Raw genomic sequence first — 20,857 nt, 5'->3', positions numbered from 1 at the left:
ACAATGTGAATGTTTTAATAAGTGTGGTAAATGTATGCAGTTCAAAAAAATATATATATATGAACAATTATATTTTGAATTTTATGTGAGGTTGTTGTGATAATCACTCTTTTGAACAGACCGTCTCCTTTTTATTTACCAGCTGTAGCTTTAACTGAGGCAATGGAAAGAAGCTGATCGCTCATATTTGTGCACAACACACAACTTTGTCAGTCTGTTATGTAGTATACAATTAATACTTAAACTTCATAAACAACGTCATTTATTTTTTATTTTATTTATTTTTTGTTACAGGGAAAAGGTGTCTGGCAGGTTTCAGTTAAAAAAATAAAATCTGCTCTAACCTGACCATTGAAACTTTGAAAGCCATCTAACTCTTCTCTGAAATAAAGCTTTACGAGTGTGTTGTGTTAACCTGCGATACAATATGATACTATATACTATGATCTATAAATGTAACTCCATTCATTACACTCCATATGTATATGACCTGAAAAGTCTTATGTTTTAAGGTAAAATCAAAAGCCCTTTTCCCCTTGCAGCGTCCGAGGAGGACATCCTGAAAGGCAAGCAGTCCATCAGGAGTCAGACTCTGGGAAACCAGAACTCAGAGAGTGAGAGTCTGCTGGACGGAGACGACGACACTCTGTCCTCTCTAGACGAGAAGGAACTGGAGAACTTAACAGGTAAAGAAAGAGCTTCACCTGCGTCACTCCCACACCCCTCCCCTCAATGCTGGTCCTACTGCCCAGTTACAATTTAGAAATAATATATTCATTGTAATTTTGATTTTGTTTAATATCCTACATATGCAATTCCACTGTTTTGTGGCAATGCATGTATAATAGCACCTTTTCTTGTGCTCTGGAATCCATAGTTCCCATCATTGGAATTGACTGATTTTCCCATGTGATATACCGTTTTGCTTTGAATTTATTTTTTTTATTTTTATAAATGTTCTATTCCTGTGTTGTAGCCTTAATTGTCTGAAAATGCAGACTCCTTTATGTTAAAGTAAAACAGGCATTTAATACATGCCTTACCCAACATTTACACCTCTGGACAACTCTTTCATTATAGCAATGCTATACAGGAGAATGCTGCTGAAAACACAGTATGTGCAGTTTTGCGTTTGCCACTTGAGGTCTGACACACACACACACACACACACACACACACACACACACACACACACACACACACACACACACACACACACACACACACACACACACACACACACAGAGGCCTGAGTAGCAACTCTCTAAACATATTTTTTCATCCAGCAGTAGCCGAGTTTATCCCAGGATACTGCTTAAATGGGTTATTATCTGACTCAAGAAAAGCACCAATGCTTAGATAAAAAACCCTTCCCCTACAACATGAACCTGTGAGCCTGATCGACACAGCCTTATAGCCTATCATATTTAATTCAATTCAAAATGTCGTCAGTCCTTTGTTGCTTTTGATACATCTGTTATTCAAATTAACTTAATTAAATATAATATAGTCCGCTAATCGGCTTGCAGTGTAATCCTCGCTCACCAGACTATAAGCTGCATTAATGGGGCTCAGAGTGTATTAAAGTATTAAAATAACGCAACTGGTTGACAATGGGATTTAAACGTGGAATCCCGTCTAATAAAGTGACGTGTGTTACCGCGAGAATTCAGTAGAGATTGTCGGGAGATGACCAACTTCTCCTCTTTGAAGCAGCCCGTCTGCTTGAGGTGTAACTGAATGTCTTTGACTCAATGAGGGGAAAAAAATATATAATTTCAACCCTCGGATAACTTGTCAGTGGGCTACTCACGGGGTTCACGGGAGGCAGAGGACTGAATATATGTATATATCTGTTTATTCCATGAGTGTGAGGGGAGCTCGGGGAAATCAAGCCTCGTCTCCTCTCTCACTCTCTCCGGCATAGCGCACATCTGCAAATACAATGCGTCCTCATATGTGCAGCAGCAGAGCCGGGCAGAGAGCTTCCACCCACAGCTCCCCTGAGCCGCGCGCTCATTGTCATACTGGCATAAATTAAGATTGATGAGAGATTAAACAGAGCTTCACCCCAAACGCCTGCCATCCATGCATTGTGACTGACAGACAGTCAGTCGATTTTTTTGACTATTAAATCCTTAAATGTAACATCTAATTTATTTTTGCGCGTTATTGTATTCATGCAACTATATGCATCATATGTAATAAAGTAGACAGCCTGTTGTTGCATGTTACTAAAGTTTTACTTGAACTCATCGATTAATTACAAATGATCAATTTAGGAGGAAAACTACTGGCAGTGTTTGAAGTATAGGCCGCAGCCTTTAGACTTGTATTTTAATAGCCCCCTGCAAATCTAATGCAAAATAATTGTAGATATAAATATAGGCCTATTTATTTGGATAAACGTCCCCAGCGTTAATAGTAGACGCAAGTTATCGTTATCTTTCGCTTGTTTACGTATCAACTTGAATGACTTAACTATAGCTCCACGCTTGAAGGCCCACGGTGTTTCTAACAGATATTACGAACTCCCTTGTTGAGTTTTACAAGTTTATCTTTACGGTTGGTGGCTTGAAAAACACAGCCAGCGTATATACCTATATCTCCCCGCTGAGAGTAGGCCTACAGCCAGCTTGTTTAGTGACCGGCGTGTGTGTGTCCCTCCAGGCCCGGTGAACGTGAGCACCAGCGCTCAGCTCGTGGCTCCGGCCGCGGTGGTGAAAGGCACGCTGTCCATCACCGCCTCCGAGCTTTACTTTGAGGTGGACGAAGACGACCCGAGCTTCAAGTCCATCGATCCAAAGGTAAGAGACTGGAGATGCATTGATCACGTCTCCAATAGTCACTTATTGAATGTTCTTACTTCCTGTATTGCTGGTATCGCAATACGCAGGATTTAGGTTTTTACGCAGCAGTGTGTTTGGTGTCTACAAGTGTTTTATTTCAAATGAGCAATAAAAATACGATTGGTGTGTTTCCACGTGTTCATTTCATAATGTTTGTTTCGAATAAGGGGTTCATGTTGCCAGTCTGTGTCGCTGAAGTTAGATTGAGAATATACCTGGAAATGAGAAAAATACATTTTACATTTGTAATTTTTTAATGATTACAAATGTGTTTGTTTTGAATGTTAAACGACTTTTTTTAAAGTTAATATTTTGTAAGATCCATTTAACACCATGACAACATTTAATATTGCTTAGGGGTCGAAACGTATCAAAGTGTCTTCGTGTGTAAACCTTAACAATGGATAAGGCCTTCCTATTAACACCGATCATCCAGCCTACGTTTTTAATTGTAAGCAGACTTCAAAAACTAAAATGTCATGGTAGGCTACAGTTCTCAATAAAAAAATAAAAAAAAATGTGTAGGCCTACTAACGTCATGTTTACTAGAGCAGTGCAGACCCACAGGTGGTTGTGTTTAGGTATAGGTGATATCCATGAGATGATCGTATTTATTTTTAAATGAGTATCTGTTATTTTAATGTTATACCTGCATTTATTTTAATGTGATTTTTTTAAAACCAAAATTAATTCAAATAGACTATGAAATAAAGTTCTCTGTAAGCTACACTCCATTCTGTAAAATCAAGCACATTAATCAGATAAAGGCTTCAGGCTGCTGTTAAAACAGAGAGCAGAGATGATCCCAGGCCCATATATTAACGTGAGCCCCTTGATTTACATTCATTCGAAAATCCTTTTGAGCCTGACACACACTGTAAAACAAACTTATGGTCCAAAGTCGCTTCTGCACTTTCCATCTTTTAAATGTAACAAAAAGCGCCAATTCCCTTTTCTTTCCCCAGAGTGTGGACCACATGTTGACTGTCTCTCGTGAAAAAAAATTAATAATTTGAATGATTTCTCCCCGTCAGGCAAATATAGCAAAGTAGAATGCAACAGATTCGCCTGTCATTTCACCTGTCAAAACACGTCAAGACACGAGGCCAAGTTGTAATTTAATTTGCAACATTTTATTAACATTTCTTTTTTTTTAAAGTCACATAATGAAAAAAAATTGAACTTGGCACGCTACATTTTATTCTTTCACTTTAACGATTTTGTGCATATATTTAAATAAAGGGTTCTTCACTTTGTGAAAACATTTAAAGAAGACAACTAAAAGTTATTACATTTATCTGAAAATGTACCTTCACTTTCTCGTTGGCAGTGGCCCAATTGCTCCATTTTAAAAAGGTGTTGTTGTTTGCAGGCTGCATCATATTATTTTTTTGTTACTGATGTTACTTTGTTCACATTGCTTGGAGAATCAGTTGCAGAATCAAATATTTGTCCTTCTCTGAAGTTTTATCCCAAAATGTCTGTCTCGGATCTATCGCTTTATAGTTTGTCCAAACTTTTCGCATTGGTGAGGATTTCCCTCGCTAGTCTCCACGTCTGCTTGGCAGCAGCCTCCAGGGCCGAGTGAGGCTTTCCCTGAAACAAGTCCAAGTTAGGCAAGAAGTAGTGGGGACATCTGCGGCACTGCAGGCAGGATATGAGCTGCAGCAGGATGCCGTTCAGTCGGTCTCCGAGGCAAGACTCGTCCCAGTCGGTCTCTCTCGGGTGTTTCTCGCACTCGTACAGCAGCAGCGTCTTCATGTGGTAGTTGTTGAGCGGCTGGCCCGGCAGCTCCAGGTGCCGGTCCCTCAGAGTCTTCAGCACCGACAGACACTTCTTCCTGCAGCCGGCCATCAGCAGCCTGTTCTCGGCCTCGCTGAACTGCAGCACCCAGGCGTCGCTCTCCGCCGAGCTCTGCTTCCCCGTTAGCGAGTAACATTCTTTGGAGAGCAAGTTAAACCCCTCTGCTTTCACTTCTGCTACTCGGTTAGGGCCGGGCCAGGGGATGTGGGGCATGGGCCACTGAGCCGCACTTCTAGGCCAAATTCCAGTGCACTTGAACGCGGGGGTAATCTGCACCACGTACCTCTCCCTGATCCGTAGTCTGACCTCGCTGGTGTCCGCCACCATCTTCACCACGTCGCGGTAGCTGCATTTATCCACGGCCTGCGCCACCAGCGTCTGGAACCTGGAGCGGATCTTTCTGGCCGAGAGATAGCCCGAGGCGGTGATGAACTCGACCCACAGTGACATGCTCCTTTTGCGGCCGTCGCTCAGCTTCAGCACCGCGCAGCCGGGCAAGGAGCCGTCGTCCACAAAGTTGAACACCCCCATTTGGTTGAGGTAAAGCACCACCTCGAACTCATTGGGGCAGATGACCTCCATCCCCTCGAAGCGCGCGTCTATCTCGCTGAGTGAGCTGATGAAGCGGGGCTCCTGCACCTCCACCTCCTTCAGGACATCCGACACCACTTTACAAACCTCCCGTATGGTCTTCGCAATGGCCGCTTTGCGCGTTTGGCATCTCTCGTTGTGATACTTGTTTAGCTGGTAAACCAGCTTTGCCTGCGTCGCAATCATGTTGGGGCAGAGGTCCGGGCCGTACACCGGGGTGTCGCAGTAAGTTGACGGATCCAATGCTTACCGGTAAAGCCAGAGGCAGGTCGCTTCCCCGTGCAGGAAAAGTGTGTAATCAAAAGTTTTTTTTTCTTGCTGGCTTTTGCAGCGGATGGACGTCAGTGTTGAGGAGGAGGAAACGGATAGGGATGCAACGTAACGTAATAGCCTGCTAAATATCAGTCCGACTCATGAGCACTTCCAGCGTTGCTACGTAGATTCATATTCAGGTCTCCGGGTCACCATCCGTGTCCAGACGCTAAAAGGCTAACACATCGCCTGCGACCACTCATCTCCGTCTCGTTGCTGTAGTTCTCTCTCCTCCGCGCCCTACTCACTTTTCGTCTCACACTCAGCTGTGAGCTGGACTTCTGTAGTTTATGAATGGTTCCTTCAGCAGGAGTGGAAGGGGGCGGGGCTTCTCCTCCTGCAATCATGTGCGGAGCTGTCAGTGCAGGCAGCCAATCAGAGCGCAGGAACTTCAGCCCCAACGCCTCAGCAGCATCTGGGCGCACGGAGCTGTCCGCTGCTCTCCAAGTCCACACAGGGGAACACAAACCCTCCAGGTTTAGACGGGGCAAAGACCACTGTATCTGCTCTATAAGATAGCTGTGAAACATTTGTTTATTTATCTTATGTATTAAGAGAAGGGTTGTTCTTTGCGCGTATTTTCGCCCGGTGCGTTCTGAGGATTAGGAGCGTAGTGTGAGTGAGTGACAGCCTTTAACTTCAGACCTGTTTGTGTTCTGCAGAAAAAATCATTTTCCTAGGCTATATTTGAATGGGTTTATTTTGATCCCCCCTTTTTTATCTCAGTATTTGCAACGTTTGCTCTCGTTGACAGCAAGTATTCTTTCTTCTTATCCATTGCTTTACGCAGCATGTCCTACTTTTATCATAAAACGTCTGGTGGGCTGTTTTGACTCAATCTTGAAAACGCATTTATCTGTTTAACAAATATAGGCTAAGTGTGATTAACCCTACATTTCGCATTAGACAGATAACACGAGGCATGGTCAGTTGGTCGTGTTATTTTTAGATGTAATTAAAATTAAACATTTTTTTTTCTAAATCTACTAATGCTCCGTGTAGTTCTCACATTTATTTGAAATAGTATCTTTTAATAAACGATACATTTTAAATTATGCTTTGTTAAATTATTTGTCAATTTACGTTTAAAATGGTAAATGTATCGAGTGCACCTGCAGCGTAGCCTCAAGGCTAAAGCTTAAACTAGAGTGGTCAAAAGTAAAAACTAAAATGTTCAGACGAACTATAGCATTAGGCCCATATGACATCATCCTGATACGCTTGTTAACTAACCAATAGACTTTGAACATTTACACTATCGATATTTTGAGTTGAATAACTGAACCAATAGGTGTGTCCGTGGCATCTCTTTCTCTCTCTCTCTCTCTCTCTCTCTCTCTCTCTCTCTCTCTCACACACACACACACACACACTAGCGCGCACGCGTTCATTTACCCGTGGGTTTATCGCAGTGAACCTTGTCCATACTGAATAATTTAACCGGGGGTCTCTCTCCGAGGTTGTAATTGTAGTCCCCTTGTCACCCAGACTTCATGTGATAGGCCTTTCACACCGCCGCAAAATCGGCGCTAGTTCTGGGCTTGTTCGGAGTTAGAGCCAGTGTTTTGGTTTCACACCGCCAGAGAGCCTGCTCCGGGCCGTAAAAACCGGGGGAACTCATACCCCAGGATTGAGCAGGGTTTGATAAGAACTGCTTGCGCGAACGGTTGGGGGAGGGATTATCCTGACCAACCAGAGCAACTCAAACCTCATGCCCGCCATATTTAAAAACACCGCTACTACGAGACGTAAACATAACATAATTACCGAACGTAGCGATCAAATTGACCGGCGAGAATACGCTGTATGGGTCCTGTTTGCTTAAGAAAGCAAAGCGAGAGCCAACAAGTGTAAAAATAAGACGTATTCGCCGCTGTTGTTGTGCTTAAAGCTAGCGGTAGCTTTAGCGTTAGCCACAAGAGCAGCGGCGTCGGGTGACGTACACACACGTTTACAGTGACGTCATGACGTTGCTCTCTTGCCGGCTCCATGGCTGTCTCCGGTCGATGTGAAACCAACCGGTTCATAACTGGGATAAGGCTGTAACCAGTTTTGAACTGACCCCAACACCAGCCTGGAACTGACTCTTGGTTCATTTTGGTGTGAAAGGCCTATTAGAGGACTGAAGAAGCCATTACGTTCTCCCGCAGACAGACAAGGGGCTGCGGTGTGTGTGAGGCATATTCACACATGTAAAGCTTGGTGCAAAATTAAAACCCGCAGTGAAAGCCATATGAAATATTTCGACAAAGTATCGTTGCAGCCTGTTAGGTTTGCAGTCCTCTTAACACGCCGGTTAACGAGGTCGCGGTCCTTATGGCCGTCTGGCATAAAATTATACGGCCTTAATTGGACATTTTCTCAACTCTCCCCCTTTTTCAATGCACATGGAATTCAGTTAAATACGCCCAAGTGTTTTTCATTTCAAGTGATCCTCTGTGTTGATTATCACAGCGGCATTACACGTGTATTATAAGATCCAGTCGCTCCTGTAATTTCAACGAGGTCGATTGTATTTGCCTGCAGAGCAACGTTATGGAAAATGTCGGTGTGATATTTTTTCTGCCTTTAAAAAAAAAATAATAAGCAACCACTGTGGTGATAATGCGAATAAAGTGTTGCTTCAACTTCCTGTCACTTGTTGCCAGAAAAGATTGACATAATGCAGAATATTGATTCAAACGTCATTTCCAGAAATCCGTTTTACTGATATGAAGTAGCCAACTATGCAGGGGATTCTGAAATAAACCACAAACATTTCAGAAAAGGCTCAGATTAACGAGCCACCCCCTTCATAGTTACCACATCTTCTGGACTCCGTCATGTAGCCCCTTTCTGCAAGTGCTGACGAGACTTCAGGGAGTGTTAAGTAACTTGCAATTTAATTTGTAGAATTTATTATTTAGTACAGAGAGAGATAACATCTAATGTCAATGTAACAAATTACCTTCTATAAAAAAAATGCTGAAAATTCACAAGTTAACACATTAATTTAAATTTACATCATGGTTTTATTTTGGTCGAAGACAGGAACTTTTTGCAAATTGTATTCAATATTTTCCGATGAATATTCTGCATTTTTCAATAGTGTTGACTTGTCTTGACATGGAGAATAGTGAAATTAACTTTGGTCTCATTGGAATTGTTGAGTGTCAAAGTTGCCCGTACACACTGAGAAAAAAAAATCCTTCAAATGGAAAACATTACTACGTACTGTTTAATGGTGTTGTGACATTTTAATGTATTGCTCAGGCGGCTAAATGAACACACAACATCCATTTGGATAATCAGAGCTACTACAATATATTTAGAATGTGTGGCAATACAAGCAACAGTTGACTATGCAACATTGATTTATTGTGAAATTTAAAAGTTAAACGGAGATTTGGCATTCCTTCCCCTCACCATCATACTTCAGTAAAAGCGATAGTTATGCCACTGTTTGGAATGAAGCAAAAAGATAGAATCTCAGAGAAATAAATTAGTAAAATTGTTGGGCTGTGTGAATTTACGATGACTGTTTATCATCACGCTCACAGCTCGGGAGAGATTCATCAACACAACTTGGAGAGGAAGTGTCCAAATATTATGATGGACATGCTAGCTGTAGCTTAAAGAAATATATGGCGACACAGGCTTTTATGAAGAAATTATGAATCTGATGTTGGCCTGCTTATCAAACTACTCATATCTGAACAACTGTTGTAACTTTTGTAGTAACCTAGAAAGTGTTGGATACAGTGGATTGGATCTGATTTAATCTGTGTATTTTGCCAGTTGAAATGTCGTTCAACCGTTTGTCAGAAAACAGTATGAACATTTACTCTATGTGTGTAGGAACATTTAAAGGTGGAGTCAGCGGCAACATACCAGTTTACAGAGCCTAGGCTGTTTATTAACACAATCTTTTCTTATAGCGCACACTGTACGGACAGGTAACTGATCGTTCACCGATTTTTACAAAAAGTTATTTTGTCAACAAGCAATCTCCAGAACTGCTGACCTTTTAATGTGCCTAACTGCACTCTGCAGTCTTAGGTTGAAAACGGCAGTAGGGTCAGCTTACGGCTTGGGCAGCCGGGAGAAACTTAAGCATTTGGGAAAGTTTTTAGTTTATCAAATCTTCTTTAGAAAAAAAAAATCATCCTATTTACCACCTTCTCCCCTTATAGAAAGACTATAAATATGTATACGTAACTACAAAGCCCACCTGATTGTCTCCCACTCATTCATCCATTCTTGCTACTCTCTTTGTGCCCTTTTATCTGGTGAAAACATTCAGAATTATCTGTGGTTCCTAAAGAGGTTCCCCCTGGTTTATATTGACTGCAGAGAAGATCAGGGGCCTGTCAGAGAGCCCTTTGATCTGCGCCTGTGTGACGACTCCACACTGATCCCCCTCACCAGCACAAAACGGTGTCCATGTCTGTGTGCAAATCTCTGCCAGCTGATGAGTAACCTCACCGCTCCTCTTTTTTTTTCTCTCCTCTTCAGCCCTCGCTCTCTGTACTTTCCTCCAACCGGCTCAGCTTTATTATTCTTTTCCATCTCCTCTCCTCCCAGATTACGCTGAGTAGCCCCAGGTGGCTCCATACTGTGTGTACTGTTCATAATATTGTTTGCAATTAGCGAAACAGCCTCAAAGCCCTAATTTTCTCTTGTAAACACCTTTGTACCATATTTGGTGCCTTTTCAATGAGCATCCTCTTTCATGAATGTCATAAAATGTTTGTGGCAAAATATAATTTAAGTGATCATTTGGTCAGTCTGATTCTACTTGTTGAATCTTCAGTTTGGATTACCAGTGTTTATACTGCATATAAAACAAATGCAAATGAATAGCCTCCTAAAGTAATCTACAGCAGCATGGTGCAGTTAAATTCACAATAACCTTTGTCATTGCAATACATCTCTAAATGTTATGGCTACATTTAATGGCATGACATGGCATTAGAGCTATTTGAAGAAGGCAATGGTTAAAAATGGGTTTGTTTTGCAACAGAATGTGCAACAGTTTCCCCCTCACGTCCGCTTGAGTTACTGTGCTTTGTAATTCCCAGTGATAAGGGAGGGGGATGTCAAGCCTTGGCATTTTTAGGTAGTGCTCCTTTTCCCTTTTCCTCTCTCTGGAAATATGATAGGTGCAGGGAAAGTGGCTCTCTGCCTAACGACACGCACACATGCACATGTACACATACTGTAGTCCGACATCCGCACACGTGATCTGAGCGAGTGCATTTTTTGATGCTCTTGTTCACACATTTTGTCGCTGTCTCCCAAAACCCGTACGGACCCAGCTGCTGCCTCCATAGAGAGCTCAAAGAAAATCATCGCAGGCAACTAATTGCCTGGCAGGCCCCTGCATCTGCTCGGCAGAGAGCAGAACTGATGAAGTCACGGAGCAGATGTGCGTTTGCCTGTCTGTGTGTGTGCGTGTGTGTGTGTGTGGGTGTGTGTGTGTGTGGCGTTTAGCAGCGCCCTCTCTGTGTTTAGACACAAGCCATCAATATTTCATGCAGAGTTATTGTTGCAGAGCCACTCCTGGAGACTACTAATATTGCATGAATGAGGAAGTGAATTTCGCTCCACTTCAAGCTGATTGGTCGAAGGAAATGCCAGCAGAAACGTGATTGGAGGAACCTTTCCTTAGATCACTGTGGCAATCTGAGTGTATTATGGACTATTTCCGTGTCTCAGCAAACTATTTACTCATTTTAACTATGGTTTAAGTATGAAGTATGGTCATTGGTATAACAAACGTATACTTAGAAATGCTGGAATGCCCATCAAAAGTATTTCATTTTTGAAAATACAAAAATAGGTTAGAAATATTTTTGCTTGTTTATGAAAGTTAAAGTCACGGTTTGAGGTTGTCTAAAAAGTTAGTTCAAAGACAAAAAGTTATGTACTGTATCTGTAAAATTGTCATTGTCAACAAAGCACATTTAAATAATCATACCATGCATCTGATGATCTGTTACAATGATATAAATTACTCAAAAGCTTATACTATTCAAAACCATATACCTTATACAGTATATAATCAATATTAGCGATCTGAGCACCTCACTTTAGATTAAATGTTTGCCTTAATAAGACCTCAGTTTGTTAGTATTTAAACGATCACTGTTGTACAGAAAACTCATATTTCACTCAAAATAAACAAACCAGATAACAGTTTTAACCGTGCTGCTGTTTCTGAACTCAGTGGACATCCACAATTTGTTGCTGAAAAGTTTTTAGCCAAAAAATCCTGATGGAAAAGTGTTTTGGAAAGAAAAGCAGTCCAATTCTATCTAAAGGTCAGTGTCCAAACTTGGACTGTGCAATGATAAAACCCCCATTGAGAAGACATTGGTAACCCTAATTAGAGGGGTGGTGACGGCTCCTCTGGGTTAGCTGGAGTGGCTCTATGGATGGTCACTCAGTCAAAGAGAGCCACCCTGGTGTTATGTAGCCACCAGTCCCATATCGTTAAGCTCTCCCTAAAGTGTCAAACTGCTGGGACCGCACCCCTCCCCCCAACTCCTCCTGCTCGCTCCGCCAAACTCTCTTGGTCGCCAGGGACGACCTTCGGCTGCAGCTGCCAATCACAAAGAGCCATGGCAGCGAGAGGTCTCTGAGAGAGGAGCCTATTGATTTTCCAGTTAGAGCCTAAGTAGTGTGTGCTATAGGACTAACGGACAGCCCAAGCAGGTATGTCATTATCAATGAGGCCACGGAAACGGATCCCCTCACTCTCACTCATTCATATTGGCCTCCATCCCTCCCTCGTTCCCTCCCTCCGTCTCTCCTTCACGCCATTCCCGCACCTCGTCCGTCCGCTCTGACAGAGTGCATCCTGAGATGGTCAATAAATCGCTCAGCCACACCACGACAACAACCGGAGGAGTGATGGGTTGAGATGACCTTCTTTCTTTCTTACTCTCCCTCTTTCACTGTCTGGCTGTCCCTGCTTTCCAGGTACAGTAATTATAGCACCTGCAGTACTTAAAATACTTCTTTACCAGGAACAAACTTATCAAAGTCATACAGCCCTCATGTATTCCTCGCTGTTTTCCCCCCTTTCGCAAACTCTAAACATCCATGGTCTCTTTAATCTCAAGCATCATTCCCTTGCGGCCAACTTTGGCTCATCCAGTCATCAAGAAAACCCAATTATTATCATACTGCTCCCATCGTTTTGCCTCGCTGCTTATGTCAAGTCCCCTTTCGGGCTTTGGGAACTGCTCAGCATAAAGACATGTGCAAACAATTACGAATGATACAAGCCAATTAGAGGAGATAAGGCCAAATAAAGGTTGAAAGCTTCCTGAAGTGAGTTTGTGTTCCCCAGTAGAGCAGTTTACTCTCGATGCCTTCTTTACTGTACCTTTATCTCTCTCTTCCTTTCTGTCTCCCTCACACAAAATGTGGTGTTGTCCTTTTTGCGTCTCAAACCACGTTGGCGGTAGTGGTGTAGTCGCTCGTATTTTGCTCCAATTTTTGGAGTGAGGTTATATCAGGGTTTATGAACTCATTGTTTTGGGATGAGGTCACTGGTCTTCTGGCCAGATGTGGAGTGTTTAAGAGTTATGGAAAAAGACACATTATTGATTGGCTTTAAAGACACTGGCTTCTTCTTTTGCTTATTATACATTTCTGTTGTACTTTTGCATCGTTAACTATGAGGTCAAGGGAAATATATGAACAGAAGGTTTTGCCACCATGAGGTAAACACAATTTATTTTGAAAACTACGTGATGTATCACCTTAACAATTCATACATGCATGGTCCCCAGAAGATCCTACTAAATTTGATAAACTTCTGAAACTAAGTGCAGTAGACAGCATTTATCTCAAAGCACCATTGTGGCTAAGTACATTCTTGAAGGGATGGTAGCATGGCTTGTAGACTCCTGGTCTAGTTTGAAATAATTTACTACTATTGATGCCCCACTGTTTAGTCTTTGAGTTGCAGTTCTAATCAGACAGTATCAGTTCAGTCAGGAGGTATTTAAATGTTTCCTTTTTTTACTATTGACGAGATATGAACTATGCAAAGCAGGCGGACGGATCTCTGCAGCAAGTGGTAACCAGGTAGGACAGGTCGAGGAAAGACGATTGCCGCATTGGCAAGCACCTAAAAGAACCATTAGACACAGTGTCATCTCGCCACCTAATGATGACTAATGTCTCCATTCCCAATTGCTTCTCGCTCCCACACTGAAGCACACAAACAACCAATCCATTTCTTTTCACTAATAAACATGCTTAGCCTCTCTCCATCCCTCTGTTTGTGACCTGATTTTGGACCATAACACAACCACAGACCACTGTGGCCGAGACCTGGCCCACACTTAACCAAGCACCCCCAGACAAAGAGCTGCCCCCTCTTTGCACCTGAGCCTAGCCCCTCCATCATGTTCCATCTCTGGGCTTGACTGGGCCAGTCAAGGGGGCAGGTGCCTCCCCTCCCTGCCTTTGATTGATCCCCTCTCTCCGTCATTTATTCCCTTCGTCTGCCTCTGACACACGCGTCAAAGGCAACACACCAGCCTGATGGATAGGCCTGTTTATGGATGCCAGTCTGCCTGGTAGGCTACTGATATTACAATCAGCACCTGTGTACCTGCTGTTCACACAAGCCTCTGTTATTCGGCTGAGGTCAGGGAGACACCCCGCTCCAATTGAAAGATCGATGTCCAGCCTAGCGTATTGGAAATTGGAATTGTAAATGTGCTCTTGTTTTGTCGGAAAGACCCGTGCTGCATTTCTGATGATAAAACCAGATCCGTATGGCATAGAATTTGACTAAATATGTTTCTTGTTGAGCTTCCTTTTATCTGTATTTCTAATTGTAGAATGACTCATAAATATGAAGGCATAATGACTGGACAAGGACGTAATATTCATTAAGACTGTTGAATCCTAAAAGAAATCCGAGAGTAATTCTCACCAGATGTATTTGTTTTTGTAAGGGAAGCTGATAGCATTGATGTGTAAAAACATCCCATGTGCTGGAGTGCAGAATGTTACACTGCTGAATTCTAGTGCTTCCATTGCCATTATGGTTAATGACCCATCCAGTCTGGTTGAAATGGCACATCCGTAGGGACATTCTGCAGATTACTTACTCATCCAAGACTCCTTTCTAGCAGACATCAGCACAACAGAGCTTTACTTGTGCACTGTAGAAGGAGATTCCATATAAATGAAAAACAATTATAATAGGTAGATTAGCTTTAATACAGGATTATCAAAGGATATATATATTTTTTAAATGTACTTCTTTAAACCACCAGTGATCTTGCTAACCCAAGATCTAAATAAAAAAAAAATATGTGCATCAAATTTGAGTCCAACCTAAATTGAATGCTAAGATGTCTGAACTAACAACAATTATTTGTTTGATTTTCTTTAGTCATTTGAAATGACCCACTCACATCTATTCAGTTTCTCTCAGCTCTATTCAACGAAAAGCTTCTTTCTCATTGCTTTTTTACAGCTTGCAACTCCACTGGTTTGGTTGACTCCCATGGCTCTCATCAGCGGTTTTCCGATTCCGAGCGGTATTTTCAGTGAATAATTATCTTCTAAATGCATTGCGCACTACCTGCCAAACGCAGTCTGCACAGCATTAATGCCTTCAATTGAACAAACTCCACTCCGAAAAAACTGTTTAACAGGAATATAAAAATGGAAATCAAATCTACAACTAGATCATAGTTTGTAGACAGACATCTACCAAAAGCACATTTAAGTGATTCTTGTTGTATATCATTTGTATTTTAATACCCTCAAATTCCTTCCACCATACAATTCATATGCTTTCTAATTAAATACTTGCCATTACAGTAGCAACTCAAAATGCTTGTCACTGATAAACCTGTAGCTCCAATTGAGTCACTTTCAAATTCTCAGAAAGTTTTAACAGCTGTTCCATTATACAAGCCCTATTTTCTCCCTCACTTTCGTTTCGGACAACCAACCCCGAATTCCCCAAGTGGGGTGTACTTTTCACCCCACACCCACTTAAGCTGGTGACAATAGCCGGATTAGAGAAGAATTTACTTCAGCGAAGTCTCGCACCAGCCCCAAAAAAGCCTATCCATCACTAAATGGCAAAATGAGAGATTGAAGGAAAGCGAGGAGAATGCGATAGGAGCCGGTCAGCGATCTTAACCTGTCTGATGTTTGCCATGGAAGCTTATTGGGGAGTCGGGGGGGCAATAGCATTGAGTCTAAAACGGCTCTTGTGCTTCAGTTGAGGCTCTGGGCTGTCTCCTTGATTTTCTGAATATCGGTGAAAAGCATGCACATTCCTTTTTACTCCTTTTCATGATGTGCATGTGTTTACTGATGAGCTTGACAAACCAAGGAACGCATTTAAGCCCTTTTTAGTGCAATCTCAACAGGTGCCCAGTCTACTATTAAGCTCCTATATGTTGCTGCTTGTGTCTGTAGGGTGCATTTTACATTCAATACAACCTAGTACAAAGCTGGTGTTGGTTTCATATGCACTGTGTAAATCTATACCATTAATTTTTCTAGTACACTGTCCAAAATGTAGTTTATAAATTTGTCGTGGTTAATAACGTGAATAAATTCCGACATAGTTTAATTATTAAGGTTTTAAACATGCATCTTGATAATGCAAAGACAGCAGAGAGGATCTTATCAATTTGTGTCTGCATTTAAAACCCCTGTTTCCTTTCACTTATGTACCCTTATCCATCCATTGTTGCCCATCACTTTTGAGCCACTAACTATGCCCTTTGTGGCCCCAGTCTAAGCTAAGTGTAAAATAAGGAAGCACTGATTTTGAATGTTATAAAAAACAAAACAATTGCGGACAATGTATAAAAAAGGACATTTCAGAATGCTATCTCTGTACAATTTTTCAAAATACCTAATACTTTGATGTTGATAAGGCTAAAAAGTGAAATGTGTTAAGAAATATGTCTTTATGTTTACCCCTACTACTGCCACCATTAGTGTTCAGTATTGCCACTGAAGTATCTGATGTGTCAGGGACCTTCTGATGCTTTTTGTCCTCATAGTTTATACTCTGAATGTTTCATGAGTCAATGCACTGAAGTGTTCACTTCTCTACCAATTAACCCTGAGACCACTGCAGCATTTCACTAAATCCACAAAGACCTTTTTTTTGTTCCCACTTCAAAAAGACTAAGCAACCAAGAAAAGGAAAGGAAAGTAGAAAAGGCTAACCTGTTGGCAAACAGTGAAAAGGGCCAAAAGGGGTTTAATCCTTATTAGGCTAAATTCAGACTAAGTGGGCCCAAAGATCCTTTCAAAGGGGACTTTCCTCAGGGAGTGCAAACTCTTACTGGGTGACGTTTGGGACTGAATGCTTTGAACCTTACAGTTGCTGTAAGCTGGGCTTGTTTATTTTGCTTCAGTGCTCTCACACTCCAGCGCAGCTTCTTAGTTGCGTTTATTTTTCTGGCCCTTGTAGTTTGTTTTACTTCCCTCGAAGCAAATAGACCTTTTAAGTGTGACCAGTGATTACATCTTGAATTAGTTACATGATGGTACAACAATTGTGCCTACCAATCATTGGTGGAAACAAACTGGCTTTGACTACTCTTGAAGCCTGATGACAATGTTTTCAATATCCTATCAGCGTGGTCCGTTCTTTCTTATGCACAAACACTCAAAAATATATAATCAAAGCTTATTTATAAATATGTGTACCTGTTAAATTAGTCTATAGTACTCCAGTGTTAACCAGAGTTGGACATTTTGGGAAATGCTGTTCTTACAGAGAGTAAGATGAGAAGATGGATATTACTCTCATATCGGTTTATCAATATTAGTCAACAGTTAGCTTAGATTAGCATGAAGATTAGAAATAGGGGGTAAACCCCTAGTCTGCCTCTGTTTAAATTCAAGATTAACACTTTAAAAACTAGCTAATTAACAACTTTATATCTTCTAAATCTATGTTGAAAATGAATACCAAAACCAAGCTATAAGAAAATAACAATTTGTGATTTACTTGTGGTTATGTGTGCAACACTATTTCTTGGCTGCATACAGTGACTTTATTGATTTGTGGTCACCATATGGTTTCGTGGAAAATATATGACAGTGGGATCAATCGTCTCATCTTACTCAAGAAAGCAAATACGCATATTCACCAAAATGTTTGAATACTTTTTTTCAAATATGTTTTTCCGGGTTTGGTGACCTGACCTGATGATTGCTATACAGTTTGGTATATCACTTTTATGCTTTTTATATATATATGATATATTCTTATTGCTTGCCCAGCTGCACTTCTGCCATAGTTCAACAATAATGGAGCACCTGACTAGAAGGTGGTGGCCACAGAGGCTACAGAATGACTGGTAGACTGTGAAAGTAGAGTCATGTGGCTGCACTGTCTAAGGGTGTCATGTGATTCCAGGTTCTTATAGTAATGGGACATATTTCCCTCTTTAAGACTTGCCTATGTTAACCAGAGAACATCCTCCATTCAACCATACACCAGTTATACTCCATATACCTGTAATGGCCTTTGATTGAAACTCTTTTACGATAACCTTTGGAATTGAAATATGTTCATGCATGTTCTTTTCCAGTTCAGGACTTAGTCTTTCTTAACCTCTCCTCCTATCTTGTTTTTCTGGCTATCACTCAATCTCAAAAGCGAAATCTGTCTTAATTGGCTCCAGAGGGCTCAGGGAGGCTTTGTGTCAACGGTGATGAGGCTCCTGATTGGTGGAGAGGCACAGGCAGTCAACAGACCCTTGTTAGTGTGTCGGGGGGCGCTTTGCTTGCTCGTTAGTCCGATGAACTCATTTACTGATGGGGGGTGACAAGGCCTCGTTTACCAGTGTGGAACAGAGGATGGTGTGGGCTAAGGAGAAGAGGGGGGGAGGTATGAACAAAAATATGAGTATGGAATGGTGAGAGAGGAGGAGTAGGAATGTAAGAGTTGTAGTATTTTTTTGAGGATGCACCAGATGAGTGTCAAAAAGGACTTCAATGTCAGCTTGTGTTTGTCTGTTCGTTCTTTCTCATTCGCCACTGCAGCAAAAGTGCCGTCAGCGTCTCGGTCCACTGAAACTGTGGTTAGTCTAGATGGCTTGATACTGTGATCAGTCAAGTAAGAAAGAGTCACACATAGTATGGCTCTGATGTACCCATATGCAGTGGTTTTGACTAAGAAAAATGGGGATCTCATGTAAGCAATGCAGGTCTTTGATGTCTGCAACCTCAGTCCATTGTTTTCATGTATGAGTAATTTTCTGACATGTGGAGTAGATATGACGTATTTTTTCGGAAATAAAAAGCAATAAGCAAGCAATTCTACTTGCTGATGAGTCCACAGGTTTTTTTTGTATGAATTCTATCAAGTTCTCCCAATAGCGCTTGTCCCTCGTCTCCGTTTTGAAGTTGATGGATCACCACTCTTCCTCCCGCTCATTAATTTCATCACCTTATCTCCCACACCACTTCATTTGACCAAAAGGTAATAATAAATCCCTCCATCCATTATCCTTTAACTGAGGCAGCCATGCGGAAATACTTAATAACAGGCAACAAATTGAACTTCAATCACCTCATTTTCCTTTCAAGGATGCACAGCACATTAAAATGAGCGCGCAAATATGCATACGCCACTTATCAAACACTGTTTATGTGGAATTTTATGGGATTTCTTTAACAAAGACAAAATTGTAGGTGTTAAAATTAGACTTCTTTTTCATATTTTTATGACAAATACGGATTTCCTTTATTAGGAATTGGCAGTGGCTTCTATCCTCTTCAAGTCAAGGGTCTTATCAGCCCAAAAACACACACGCTCAACCTGGCGATGGCGAATGCAGTTGAGAGCCTCATCTATCTTGAGCCAGGTTTCTTGATAGTTGGTCTGTTGCTCCCCTAACTCTTTCCTAATTCAGTGCAGTTTCAATTAAATTTCATCCTTGTCACCGTGTATCTCCACTTGACTTTACCCGTGTTTCTAAAGAGGCAGCGGTTGGTAAAGGAAGACTGGGTTTTGCTAAGGAAAGGGCAACAGAGAAGGTTCAATGGCATAGGAGAGATTCTGCGGTGACAGAGTGTGTGTGTGTGTGTGTGTGTGTGTGTGTGTGTGTGTGTGTGTGTGTGTGTGTGTGTGTGTGTGTGTGTGTGTGTGTGTGTGTGTGTGTGTGTGTGTGTGTGTGTGTGTGTGTGTGTGTGTGTGTGTGTGTGTGTGTGGTTACGCACCCTAGCCACAGTCACCCGGCCCCTCTTCATGTGTCCCTCTTCATTCCGCAGTCTTTTGGGCATCTGACAGAGACAAACGACAGTGCTTCAGAAATGAGCAGCCGCATGGCGCAACAAACAGGTTGAAGAGCGAGAGAGAGAGGGAGGAGGGAGAGATGGAGAGAGAAAGCATTGCAATCAAGACTAGTTCCTTTGTTTTCTGTTTGGCTGTGTGTCTCTCCCGCGTGACGCTTTGAAAATTGATCTCGGGACGCACCAGACCTGAATCCATTGGATAATGTTCCACTTGAAATGAAACATCAATAAAACTGTGCTTTATACTCAACCAATCATGTTGACGTATAAGCTCCCAGCCCTTTTTATGTTCTTTTTATGGAAGTCTTATCTCCTCTCCTCTTCTCAGCCTCAGTAATTTCATTTTTATTTGTATCATTCTTTATTAAACAAGCCCTTTTTGTTCAGAGAGTAAAATGTGAATATGGAGCTAGTAACACCTAGCACAGTCTGGTTTTAGGTGGGGCTTTTTCATCTGCTTCCATAGCATTATCATCTCTCTTTGAGCTTGACTGATCCACCGTTTACTATTTATCACATCGAAAGCCGGCGAAGCCATAATTCCAGCTCGGACAATAACCTCCACACCATTGTAATTTGTCCAGACGTTGGTCTGAACGGCTGGAGCATTACAGCACGGATAGTTTGTCACGCGCCTTGTCACCCACTCAGCTTTTTCATCTACAAGGGAAAGAGCGGCCGCCGGTAAATGACGGCGATCTCGGGGAACGTAGAGCGCTATTTACAGGAGATTCATCGGTCCAGGGCAAAACATGATATCTGACTGCCTCTGCTTCTGTCATCTCTATCTGTGGAAATCAGAGACTGCAACTTTATCACGTCAGCTCCAGGCATCTCCTTGACATCCGTCAGCCGGTATACGAGTGCACTCCTGGGGATGAAATGAGTCAACCACTCCCTTTTGGAGGTGAAAGGTTACTCTCCAAGCGTTCACTCAAAGTACACTTGAAAACCAGAATTTTCATTTTGTGATCAGAGAGAAGCAAAGTATCCAACATCAAATGTGT

At 41.9% G+C, this 20,857-nt stretch overlaps 2 protein-coding genes across 4 annotated transcripts in view; one reads left to right on the top strand and one right to left on the bottom strand.

Annotated features, from left to right (window-relative positions):
• Positions 1 to 20,857, top strand: part of lrba (LPS-responsive vesicle trafficking, beach and anchor containing) — a 191,588-nt gene that overhangs the window by 115,258 nt on the left and 55,473 nt on the right. For all 3 annotated transcript variants that reach the window (XM_080029557.1, XM_080029558.1, XM_080029556.1), the window contains exons 38-39: positions 543 to 686; positions 2,671 to 2,807. In XM_080029557.1, coding sequence (XP_079885683.1) covers positions 543 to 686; positions 2,671 to 2,807 — 281 coding nt within the window. The remainder of the gene's footprint in view (positions 1 to 542; positions 687 to 2,670; positions 2,808 to 20,857) is intronic.
• mab21l2 (mab-21-like 2) lies at positions 4,350 to 5,429 on the bottom strand (the record flags this gene model as incomplete). Its single annotated transcript, XM_080029561.1, has 1 exon — positions 4,350 to 5,429. One exon carries the CDS (start codon positions 5,427 to 5,429, stop codon positions 4,350 to 4,352), a length of 1,080 nt encoding a protein of 359 aa, XP_079885687.1.

The sequence above is a fragment of the Ammodytes marinus genome (assembly GCF_949987685.1).
Source record: "Ammodytes marinus genome assembly, chromosome: 6".
Taxonomy (NCBI): domain Eukaryota; kingdom Metazoa; phylum Chordata; class Actinopteri; order Uranoscopiformes; family Ammodytidae; genus Ammodytes; species Ammodytes marinus.
This window is presented reverse-complemented; position numbering and strand designations above follow the sequence as displayed.